The sequence below is a fragment of the Papilio xuthus genome, unplaced genomic scaffold (assembly GCF_000836235.2).
Source record: "Papilio xuthus unplaced genomic scaffold, Pxut_1.1 DF827680.1, whole genome shotgun sequence".
Taxonomy (NCBI): domain Eukaryota; kingdom Metazoa; phylum Arthropoda; class Insecta; order Lepidoptera; family Papilionidae; genus Papilio; species Papilio xuthus.
In genome coordinates, this window is record NW_013530969.1 from 6,883,686 (window position 1) to 6,896,535 (window position 12,850).

The window sequence follows — 12,850 nt, forward strand, 5'->3', positions numbered from 1 at the left end:
TCGATTGAATCCAGTTTTTTCATTTGAAAAAAAAGTAATTTATGTAATGCTACAAAGTATCAGACACGGCAGGGGCAAATTTTATAGCGAACTAACAAATATTGTGGATATAAATTGCGGATAGAGTTATAAACATTATTTCGACGAGTGTTAAGATAATAAAACGAGTCCGTGTCTAGTTTTTCATATCTCAGCAACGTTTGATTTTATTATAGCGCTCTAAATAATTATGTTTTATTTAACAAAACGTACATCAAAGGGTGTTAAAAATATACATAAATATTATTAAACATTTTATAGCTTTATGTCTGATTTAATTTCTTAACATGATATTTTAATATATCTATTTGAATTTATCTATAAAACATTTGCAATATTACTTCTAAAGTATTTCTTTCATATGACATAACTCTGCGTTAAACATATTGTCTTAGTTTTTTGGTACGGATGTGTCACAGTGGAAACACAGCTTAAGAAATTCGATTATTACTTGTTTAACGTAATCTTAATTTTTTTTAATAGAACTAAGGTGAAAAGAATAGTTAGTGTTCGCTTCTGTACATTGTGTTAGAGCGGGCAAGTCGGTCGGATGTGGGTCAACATTGTCCAAACCCCGTCGTACAGGCCTGTGCTGCCGTCTCATACAATAAACTCATACATCCTAGATAAATCGAACTATACATTATCCTCTATATTAAAAATCAATTTATATTTTTCCCCCTTAAATTTTGATGAAAGTTTGGTAGTTCTGAGACGCGAGAAAATAACCTCTTGCTTGGACTATGACATCTCCGTAATTTTTATTGTTACAATATTTTCAGTATCTTCTTGTTTTCTATTTCAAAATATTAACAAGACAAAATACTATATAGGAAAATAAATGCACAAATAGAAATTCTAGCAGAATTAAAGAAAGCTCTTGTCGCAGGGATTTTAGAAGTTAGTCTTAATAAGTTTTATATCTCGTAACTAAACAATAATTGACAAAGTTAACTTTTCATTATCTGTGAAATACTCGGTGTCATTTCTTGATATGTAAAGTATCAAAACGTATAAGTGTGTACTCTGCTTACCTTGTAATGAACGCAACAAGAATATGTTCTTATTAATTACTTTAGCAAACTGAGCGCGGTAATTGTATGGTGGGCCGCTGCTGCTTGTGTTTGTGTGCCTCTAATGAACACAAACATGTTACAAACTACAATACCCGGCCTATATAAAACTGTGCTAAATTCAATCGACTTTCAGGGTATATAAAACTTGTTACATTGTTTAGCCAGGCTCCGCCGCTGTATGCGCGCTTGCCTGTGACCGCTCCGACACTAATTTAATGCATGTTTTTTATTTTCTCATTAACCTTCGAGATGCTCCGGTTTCGAATCGGCGGCGTTTTATTTTTGAAACACGGTTACGCGCCGTGATTAGTGGCAGAAACGTTTAACACGTTCCCAAATCGCCTTTTGTTTAAATTCACCAGTTATTTGTCAAGCGAGTCGACTTCTCATGTGGCCGAATTATACTCGATGCTTTTGCCTTATATATTTGTTCACTGAAAAGCTAGACATTATAACTCGTCAATTTTGGCGGGACAAATCAAAACCGTTCTCAGCTTTAATTAGTTCACCGTTTCTCTTTAATCCCACCTGATGTTGAACGATGATCCGGGTTGACGTGTCGTCGAAATCTATTCACATGCTTTCAAAGAAATTTTTATACTTAAAAATTAATTTTTGCAAAAATGCAAATGAACACGTTTCGTTTTCAAAATTTTTAATTAGCAAGTCCTCCGCGACGCCACTACTAACGCGCGATTTAAAAAGTTTCAAATTCGAAAAAAGAACTAAAAAGATAGATCGCGTTCGATTTTTAAGTAGTTGTCAATTTGGGCGGGAGTCGCGCGAATTGGCGCGAGAGCGCGAGCGGCGCGCGGGAGCGATCGCGTCGACTGGCCGCCGCCGGCCCCGCTCCGAAAGCTTCTTGCGTTAAACACAGAAGCGATGTGCATTCTATTTATAAACTTAAGTTGGTTCGCGGCTCGCGTCCACGCGTCCTACCTACATTAACATCATAACATGTGAAGTTGCCGGCGCAGCGCGACTGATGAAACGCGTTCCTATGTTTATGCCCTACAATAGAGATAATTAAAATCGATTTAAATCTGTCGTCGGTTACGTCGGCCGGTAAGGCTGCCGTTTACACTGGCGTAAGTTGTGTAAGGAGGTCGACGGCGGCGGCGGCGTTGCTCGTAACTTACGCTGGAGCCCCTCCAACAACAATACACATGTTCACCGTTACGATTATCTAATGAATCGACTTTGATATTCGAGCGGGATATATCGATTTTATTTATTGAAACAACACATTCCGTAATATCATAATCATGAATTGCGGCGATAAATGTCGATTTTGACATATTTATGTTGTTCAATGATGTACGGCTAATAAAATTTGATGGTTTTTAGACTTTGTTTATTATAACTAAAAGCTCATAAGCGCTGATTTAAATCACCGCCATGCGCTGTCAAAACATGCCATTGTACATCAGCATCGGACAGCGCACGGCCGGAGCAGAAGATGTCATACGGGATTTATTGGTACAATGTTTTATGTTTTGATCTTTTTTTAATTTTCTCAGAATGAAAAATGTTAGCTGAGCATACTAATAATAATATTCATATTTCAGTTGTATCTTGAATAGTTTACATAAATGTGTCGTCAGAATTTGTCTAAGACTATTGTATTACTAAGAATATCAAATACTCAAGAAACTCTGATTTCTTGAAATTCTCACTCACATTTCTTCCGTGTCGACTGTGAATCGGGAACGAGGTTTCATTATATGAGTAATTGTTTTTGTTTTAAGTACACTTTTAACGTGAAATAAAGCAATATGAAGAAAACTTTAAAATGTGGTTAAACACGTCCTTATGACTGGTAATTTAGTTGATACAAGAATAACCTTCTCAGACTGTAGCAACGATTCTCAAAGTAGACTAATCGAGGTCCTCTGTAATTAAGTTGAGAGTTCCATAAGTTGAAGAAGAAATGTAGGAATCAGGATTTAATAGAAATCATTCCAATTTGTAAGAGTTCTACGAGAATAGTTTGAGACTCTACAGATTTGTCCAGGTGTATGCAGTAAAGACGCGCACCTAGAGATTGTTAATGCTTCTATTGATTTGGCACAACTCATAAACTGAAGCGCGTCGAATTTATATTCTGTGATTCAGAAGCTAGTGTCAACAGAAAAAATTATCTCTGGATGCCCTTTTTCTGCTCGATTGCGGACACTAGTATAAAATATAAGTATACAGGAAACATTCAAAAAATCACACAGTTAAAAATTATAATTCACTAAAATATCTTTATGTATACAAAATATAATCGTATGTTAAGATTAAAAAAAAACATTTTATTATATACTTTAATCGAATAAATTTGTTTAGTTTAAAAAGTAATGAGATTCAATGTGGATGGCTACAAAGGTAGAGTAAGACCAAAAAAAGTATGGAATGACTGTGTGAAAGAGGATATGCGTAGGATGGGGGTAGATTCAGATATGACGGATGATAGAGATAGTACTGTGTCGACCCTCAATGAGGATAAGGGCAGGTTGATGATGATGAAAATTGTTTAGTTAGAACTAAACTATGTATTTCATACAAATATCTATGCCTTATGACACCGGTCGGAAACCTTGTCACCACGTGCGCGTTAACAATAAATTAAAATCATACTAACGTCCGCGCCAACGCGAATATTAACATAGTTAAGATTCACAAGGATCCGGTATGACACACTCGGCCGGCATGCCACCGTACACTAAAATAACTGTAAACCAGCTGAAAATAATGAATCTGTAATAATGATACGGTAAATAGCGGCTCTTAAACTGCATCTGTTAAATCACGGATGCTTGAGGTAATTTTTAGACTGATCTTTTCAGTTTTTATATTAAATTGTAGATCATCAACTAAATTTCTCATTTACAGTACAACCACATAATTAAACTGAGCAAACATGAACGTGTTAGTTTTTTGAATTTTACTTTTCCTAATTAACTGAAGAAATTGTTCAAGATATTGATTTATTTTACAAGCAATTGTCGTCGACTTGTGCTGATATAAAAAATCTAGTAGATAATGTAGTTTTCTAACAGAGAAAGAATATTGTAATCAGTTCAGTACTCTCAGAGCATATTCAATGAAAACAAACAAACAATCAATTCTTTTTCTATTTATAATATTAGTATAGATATATAGATGTGTCTAAATGACCACAAATTGTGTGATAGAATATAGCAAAAAGGTGTAATTTTGTACAGCAGTCGCAGCCGCGCCGGCTGCCCGCCTGCCCGCCTGCCCGCCGGACAATAAACCACGATTTAGGATTTGGCGCCAACACCCGCAACACTACATAGAAATTATTGTGAACTAATTACATTATTATATTAATAAAATCAGTTTTTGGAAACAAATTTCCATTTAGGATCTATTTAAAAGATATCCAAGAAAATTATGATCCTAGCAGTAGCCAGGCAATCTTACTAATATTACAAATGCGAATGTTAAGATGGATGGATGTTTGTTAGTAGGTATCTCCAGAACGGCTGCACGGATCTCTCTGAAATTTGGCATAGACGTAGAACACAGTCTGGAAGAACACATAGGCTACTATAATACTATAAGCTTTTAAATTCCGCGCATACGGAGTCCAGGGGAATAGCTAGTAATTCATAATTCACTAAAAAATAAAAAATAAATGTCTATTATAAATTTAGATTTAATTATCGAACCATCCCCATTTATATCTTAATGAGCAATAATGAATTTAAAGCATATTATAAATAATAAATTAGTCAAACAGTTGGTGAGTGAAATTGCACACAAATCGCACCAAATATTAGATACTCGTTAAATCGGCACAGAACGCGCCCGCAACCGGGAGCCGGTAATTAATTGAAATCTGCAATACTGCTGCAGTTATACACAGGTTTTTCTATAAGTTTTTATATTATAATTATAATTTAAATTCATAAAAGAATCAATGCCACAGGAGAAATATAGATGTCTCTTGTTTAAGAAGAAATATTTGAACTTTGATCCACTTTTGTTTCTTATTCAACTATGGAGAGAATAGGAATGTTCTCTTCTTTCATACAAGCTAATAAAATATATAAAAGAAAGTCGTGTTAGTTACACTATTTATAACTCATGAACGGCTTTACCGATATAACTGATAATTGGTGAGGAGGTAGCTTAGAGGCAGGAGACTGACATAGGATACTATTTATTATTATTTTTTCGTATTTATGCCTTGAAGAGCTGCTATTTATTTTACTTGTTTAGATGGATGTGATGTGGATGAATGGATGGGTGTTTGAAGATATCTCTAGAACGGCTGAATAGATCTCGATTAAATTTGGCATACGTATAGAACATAGTCTGAAAGAACACATACGCTATACTAATTAAGTTTTTTTTTTATAAATCGACGCAGACGGAGTCGCGCGCGACAACTAGTTTAATATAAAAATAAAAGATATCAACCTTAAACTGAGTATTGTTAAAATAATTGCTTATTACTCAGAAGCTCATTTGTTTCCGATTCCAATGAAAGGCAGGTGAGTGGATTATCGAATGATAGTTGAGAGAAAACCAATGACTTGGCAATACTTTAACCCTTTATTACTTTCGCTGAGATTGGTATAGTACGTCTAGTGATAATTGGTCAACGAAAATTTACTTTTTTTAATTATTAAATTTATTAAGAAAGCTACTGTTTAAGGTGTATAATAAAGCCCTTATAGTTTTCCCTTAATCCATTAAATTTTATCATCGAGCCAAAATACAAGGCAATAAAATCCTGTAGTTTAAGACTATTTTTATAGCTTTTTAAGTGTTCTGATTACGCCTGATAAAATCCAGGAAAGCGTTCAAAATCATCCTACGTCGTTATATTTATATCCCGAGGGAATATTATAAGGTATTCCCTCTTGATAGAAATTATTTGCGAAAGTTTCTTTCCTTTCTTGAAATTCTTTAATAGCCTTTTTTTTGTAAATAAACAAACACGTTTTGGCGATTACGCGCTACGGCGTAGCGCTGTCCATAATAAGACTTTATTGCGTCATTATTACTATGAACCATTTAAATATGGTAACATCAAAAATACTCAATCAATTTATGTGTCGTGTCATATTTGGCTTTATTAAACTAAAATTTATTAAAAAAAAAACAGAACATAGGTGAATAAAGTTGAAAATAATAAAAAAAGTTGTGGCAAAAGAATAAGAACAATATTTGACGATTCTGGAAACAGATATTTTACCTAAGTCTCTTCATACTTTCAAACTGATTCACTGGCCAATTGTAAATAAACGCACTATATAGCGTGCTACACAGAGAGGCCAATGAAGCACCGCGACTTGCGATGCGCGATGACACGCATTATCAGCGATTAGCGGCTCTAAGTGATTGCTGACTCCGTACTCATGCCACTTTATCAATTTTATATACGAATTAGTAAGTTCATGATATTTAGGGTTCAAAAAGCTATGTTACGAAACAAAAGAAGGTCCGTTTCCACTGGTTCTTGATTATTGGCAACTCTAGTTAACTACATCAGCAAATAATGTGACGTTAAATTATGTTAATTAACAGACAAATTATGATTTAGCATCAATTAATTTCAATTAAACATACTGAAGAGATTTAATATTACTAAGCCACGCTTTGATACTGACCAAATCCACTTACAACCATCAACTACTCCTTATTATAATCTTCTTAATTATTATTTACTGCTTTATGTATGTATAAAATATTTAATATAATGAGTAAAGTTTGTTATTTATTAAAAAGCATAGTTGTGTTAAAATAACGTAACTTACGTATTGTGAAAAAAATTAATTTCCGATTCTGTGATAATTTGACTTCACAAAATTATTTTCTGTACACAAAATGGCTGACATAATTAGTATAAAATAGACATTATAAAAAGGTGGTTGTATTGTTAATTGAGGGGCATGCAACTACAAAACTGTAGCATCGAGTGGCGGGCAATGTGCTGACGTCACGCTACGTGCCTGCGCCGCGCCTGCGGAGTGGGCGAGTGGGGTAAGCAGCGATAACAAGCGCTCGAAGGTGACTCCTGAGTATGTGAATGGATTGTAGGTGAATGTTGCTACCATTTTAATAATGAAAAGTTTTTTTTATTTAAATTGATAAACATGTAATCGATCAAAGTCTTATTATGCTTTGAGAACGGAAAAAGAAGCAATAATTGTTAATACATTTGTCCTAACAAGAGGAGCACTAAATCGCGTCTTAGAGAGCCAAATAAATAATCCATTTACGTGCGTAATTATAGCTCCATAATTTACATTCATGTTTACTAAATCGTAGTACATATATTGAGTTATTACAATAAATATAATAATTAAATTATCTTAATCTGTACCCATTATATCCAAGCAGATATATTTGAACGATTTGTTTTCGTAATATTCCACTAAACATTTCTTCCCGGAAATATAGAATTCATTTGAAATAAACTTTTGCTGTAAATACTTAGAATGATGAATAAATAAGATTATCGAGGAACTCTCCTGGGAATATGAATCACATATTTAGTACACGTAGGATAAAAATAAGGAAGAGGCGCTCGGAGATATAAAGGTAGATATGATGCGTAACCCTTGAAATGCATCCCAGTTACATTTGAAAGTTACTAATTGGTACAAAGATATATATTTGGACGGACATTATGCTACATCTGTTTTTACAGTATGTGCGTAACGAGTACTTAGCCGCGATGGCTCATTTGTTATGGAACCGTGCATACGTTTTGTGTATTCGGGATCGATTCTTGAATTTTCGATAACACAATTTTTAATGGTGACCCAAGAGTAATATATAACGAGACAGAAACAAAATATACATCGCACATATTAAGAGTGTGTTTAAGACAAAAAAAGAAATCTGGATAGTAAACTGAAAAGAAATCTGTATTTGCATTAAGTTAAAGTGCAGTTTGTAAGTAAAAAGTTCACTTAACTCTAGTTCGGAACTTAATACAAACTTGAGAATAAAACTAGTTCCGGAAACAAATACGATAAACGGTAATCGAATACGTATTTAAATAAAGAGATTGATCTTTTACGTTTTAAATAGAAGATTATTTATTATATATCAATAAATACAAAAAACAATACTGGTTTTATACAAAAAAGGTTTTGGGTGATTAAAAGAAAGTTTCATAAAAACACCATTGTTTTAATAGTTTTAGTTTATAGAGATATGAGAACTCACTACCTTATCATTCCCTAAACTTTATAAAATAGCTGCGCGACAAAAATACTAATCTTGTGTCGAATCGACAAAGGTCAATCGAGTAATCTGTGCGTTTATTTCACTTAAATAGTTCTCTTACGATTTCTGAACTTTTAGTAACAAAATACTAGGGATTCTTAGTATAATCTCTGCAAGAATTCTTCTCACACTGTTGATCCCAATAAATTGGTGTAACACAAACAAACGCACTGAATAACGCGTACAAGTAAAATTAATCGATCTTTTTCTTTGCAAGAACTTTTGTGGTAGAGCTTAAAACTTTGATCTGACCACATTATTATTTATCTACAGGTAACTCTTTCAACTTTACTCTAGGTAAGGATCAATATTAGTCATCATTGAAGTAAAGTAACTTAAAACAAGACTTTTTCTGCTACGTCGTAGCATGTAGAGCTCATTTTCCTACTGAAATTTCAAGCTTACCAAGAACATTTTTAAGTAAAGCTCTCGATACTTTGGTTTTAGATTTTTTTACTATTAAATGATTATTCTAAGATAAATACTTACCTTATCTTGCCACCTAATGTTAGTTTAACATAACACAATTTAAATAATATTAGTATTATATACTAACAAGATCTAGAAAGTAACTTACCTGAAAGAACAACGTGAAGGCGACCCACTGGTAGTACTTGCCGTAGCGGCGCGGTGCCGCCCCTGCACCCCGCACACCCGGGTACGCACCGCCAGCCGCCTCGCCCGCTACCGTGAACGTCGAGTGGATCCAGCAGTACGTGTTCAGCACGTCTTCAGGAATATCTCTGTTGAAACGTTTTTGGTCACTTATTGCCTAAGTGAGCCATCTGCAGCATGTCGCTCGCTTTGATGCCTTGTTTTAGTATCTATAACACCTCGTGGACTCCATCCTCTTAGTCGAAACAGAAGATCTTTTTTGTATTTATGAAATATTTGACTATATCTTAAGTTTTAAACGAATTTACATCATCTTTTCAATATGACTTTTCTTTACATTCAATAGTAAAATCGTAATATCACTAAATCTTCAAGAATTTTATGTCTAGAAAAATATTTTTAAAACTTCCGTGAAACGTAGAAAAATTAGAATAAAAAACCGCGCCATCTATGATGCATCTGAAAAAATACGACAAAATGTAGCCGCGTTGATACAAACCTAGTGTGTATGCAGTCTATAGGGTTGCCCACAAGATGGCGCGTGGTGAGCGCAGCGCTCGCAGCAAGCAAAGCTGCCGTGGTCGCTCCGCAATGCAGACGGAATGCCACCGAGTCAATTTTAGGGTTGACTCCTTGCTGCAAAACAATAATCCATTAATGTCTAGGATTTATTGTTATATTTTTTAAAATTGACAGATAATACTGTCACAGTATTTTTGACGTAGTTTCCCTAAATAGAACAAAGATGGCGTTAAACATTACTTTAAAAAACGAATGGAAAGTAACTGTAGGAACTTTGAAATATTATACTATTATAACTATGCTAAATATTACTGACCATTGACATCATAAAAATTCGGGTCAATAAACTCATTAATTCAATAAAATTCAAAGATTTTTTCCTTATTTTACATAAGTTTGCAGGAAATGTGGGGCATGAACTCGACTTGGGACACAGCGATATAGTGTCTTCAAAAGGGTTAGGCAGAGTTTTGTTTATAGGCTCTTTGTACAGTGATTTATTTTTAAATGTAAGTTTTAATTCAAACTAAGGCAGACAAACTGGCCAGTATTCTAAAACAGTTATAATTTACAAAAGTCACATAATAACGCGGGGTATAGGAGAATAATGAGGACATGCGTCTCGCATTCAAAGATAAAGATCGTAAATAACTTAGAACAGCGGAAGTAGAATGGGGAAAAATGACCAGATTTATTACTAAGGAAATAATTCCGCTAAGGTCCAATGAATTTCAATACACAGATAATAGTCTACTTTAGAATTATTGAACGTAAAGATACTTTGAGATTCATTACAAGAAATGTATCTATTGTTTAGAAAAGCATCAAAGAAATATGAAATAGTATAAATAAGTACTGCGTAATATTTCATTTTGATTAGTTCACATGTTGGTGACTTTGTAGAGTTCATTCATAAGCAATAATTTGTCATCAAAGAATTATCTATATATATAAAAGAAAGTCATGTTAGTGACACTATTTATAACTCTAGAACGGCTTTACCGATATGCCTGAAAATTGGTGAGGAGGTAGCTTAGAGCCAGGAGACATGGGATACTATTTATTCTTTTTTTTTCGAATTTATGCCTTGAAGAACTGCTTTTTGTTTAACTTATTAATATTATAAATGCGAATGTTTAGATGAATGTGATGTGGATGGATGGATGGGTGTTTGAAGATATCTTTAGAACGGCTGAATGGATGTCGATTAAATTTGGCATACGTATAGAACAAAGTCTGAAAGAACACATAGGCTACACTAATTAAGTTTTTTTATATCTGCACGCGGACGGAGTCGCGGACGACAGCTAGATTAAAATAACTACTTTATAATTCTATCACATATCGCTTATCAATTATATATTGGTTCAATATTTGCACTCGATGTTACTTTTTCACAAAAAAAATATGGTAAAGCTTTTGACATTCTGCCAAAAATTAAAAAACAATCTGCATAAAAGTATTCGATATTCAAACAACGAATCAACTAATGGATTCTCTATGAAACATATTAAAAAAAACAATCGAAAAAGTTTTTATATGTGTTAAATAAAACTAACTTGAAAGATTAAAAATTAATTTAAGTACTTAGTTTCGTTACATTTCCTTATAACTTAAAAACGTAATTTAATATAAAGCAAAATATAAGTTAAACCACAACATCAAGACGTGAACCTTAAGACTCGATTTTCAATTCCTTTATACCAATTATAAGATGTTTTATTTGTTAAGAAACACAATTAAATATTCGTTTTCCAATTCAATTGTTCCACTACTCCCAATGCTACCAATCTTCAAGCAAAATCAAATCGACGGCAATGACTTCTAAACTAATTAATATTTTTTGTACAGTGCAATGAAAAAAATATTATCTTGCTTAAATAGCAGATTTTAATGAACTAGAAAGCTAGCTAGATATTAGAATTGTAACTACTATATTTTTTGGTTAATTTTATTCATTTTAGAGTTAGGAGAAAGACAAACTTTGTCTTAGGAATGTAATTTACGGACTGGCTACAGATGAGATTACTAAATTAACTAATGAACATCTATGGTAATATTATTGATGCATACTCTACTGATATACATATTGATAACCTAGTCTCATGTAATTGAAAAAATTCAGAAGAGTCAATTTCTGATTTTTAGAGAAATTAATGATTGTTTAACCTACAAAAACATCTACGCTATATGCATTTAGACTGAATTCAACAGCCAGATTCAATCTCTAATATTGCTTCATTATGAAACGTGATAGAAAGCTGACATAATTTAAATTGAATATTTAAAATGAATAGAAGACATAGCAAATGATTTGGCCATAAATGTGTGAAAGTTCTTGCGTTCTACAGTCACTGCCAAAGTCTATCTACGTAGTGAGGCATATGGTTACATCTTGGTGGTGTGGTGGGTTGCGTCTCACCCCGCCGGAGAGCAGCGCGTAGATGCTGGTGAGGATGTCCATGGGCCTGCGCGGCTGCCCCCCGCGCTCGCGCCGCCTGCCCGCGCCCGCGACGCCCGCGCTGCCCGCCCCGCGCGCCCCGCCACGCGCGCCCCACCCGCGGCGACCCCACGACACGCCCGACTCCCTACAACAACAACAATGTTAAACACAAAAAACAACAGGAGATCAAGCCTAACTGCCACACTCCCTTAGTAGCCAATTAATATCTCTGAGTGCGTCAGTCTGTACAATTATGCAGCAAGTGAAATCGCTATCAGTTGCAAACCACTCTATTTATGTCTAATCGTTGATCATGATTCGACTGGCCACTTAGTGGGTATGTAGCCTTGGGAAAGTCTTAAGTCTCAAAGTAGACTACAACGACCTCTTGTGGCTCACGACGAAATCTTAAAGATGCTAAGATGAGGTAAAGTTAAAAAATAGGACTTTAAATAACCGAATGGAAATAATCGCACCAACAACCTGTCGATTATATTCTATTATAGTATATTTTAACTTTGTGTCTCTGTACGACTAAAATATAGTGTCGCAAGTTGGCAGAATTCTTGGGATGTTAGACAGCGGACACATCGGCTAACTTTGGTGTCTCGCTACAAACTAAAGATATACACAATTAGACATTCTTTAAAAAATCCATAGAGTGCTTAAAGTACAATGTATGTACTTGTTTTAAACACATAGCATTTTTATTATAAATATTAGCATCCCATAAATTTTACGATTTAAAAATTAAAAAAATACCCGAGACATTTTTTAGTTTATTATATGTATAATAAATTAATGAACAAACAAAATAACATCACATTATCAAAAATTGCAAGCGGAAGCCAGTTTAAAAAAAAAAGACATAAAAAACCTGTTAACACAACATCCTCTT

At 34.0% G+C, this 12,850-nt stretch overlaps 1 protein-coding gene across 8 annotated transcripts in view; it reads right to left on the reverse strand.

The window, feature by feature from the left end:
- Positions 1–12,016, reverse strand: part of shakB (Innexin family member shaking B) — a 56,029-nt gene extending 44,013 nt beyond the window's left edge. For 5 of the 8 annotated variants that reach the window (XM_013311687.1, XM_013311689.1, XM_013311688.1 and 2 more), the window contains exon 1: positions 1,644–1,919. Coding sequence is in view for 2 of the 8 variants with exons in the window: in XM_013311683.1 (XP_013167137.1) it covers positions 8,950–9,115; positions 9,487–9,623; positions 11,902–11,973 (375 nt within the window). In the remaining 6 variants the exon portion in view is untranslated. Of the gene's footprint in view, positions 1–1,357; positions 1,550–1,643; positions 1,920–8,949; positions 9,116–9,486; positions 9,624–11,901 lie in introns of those variants that run through there. The other 3 variants (XM_013311690.1, XM_013311683.1, XM_013311686.1) reach the window with 3 other exon arrangements.
- Positions 12,017–12,850: the final 834 nt, after the last annotated feature.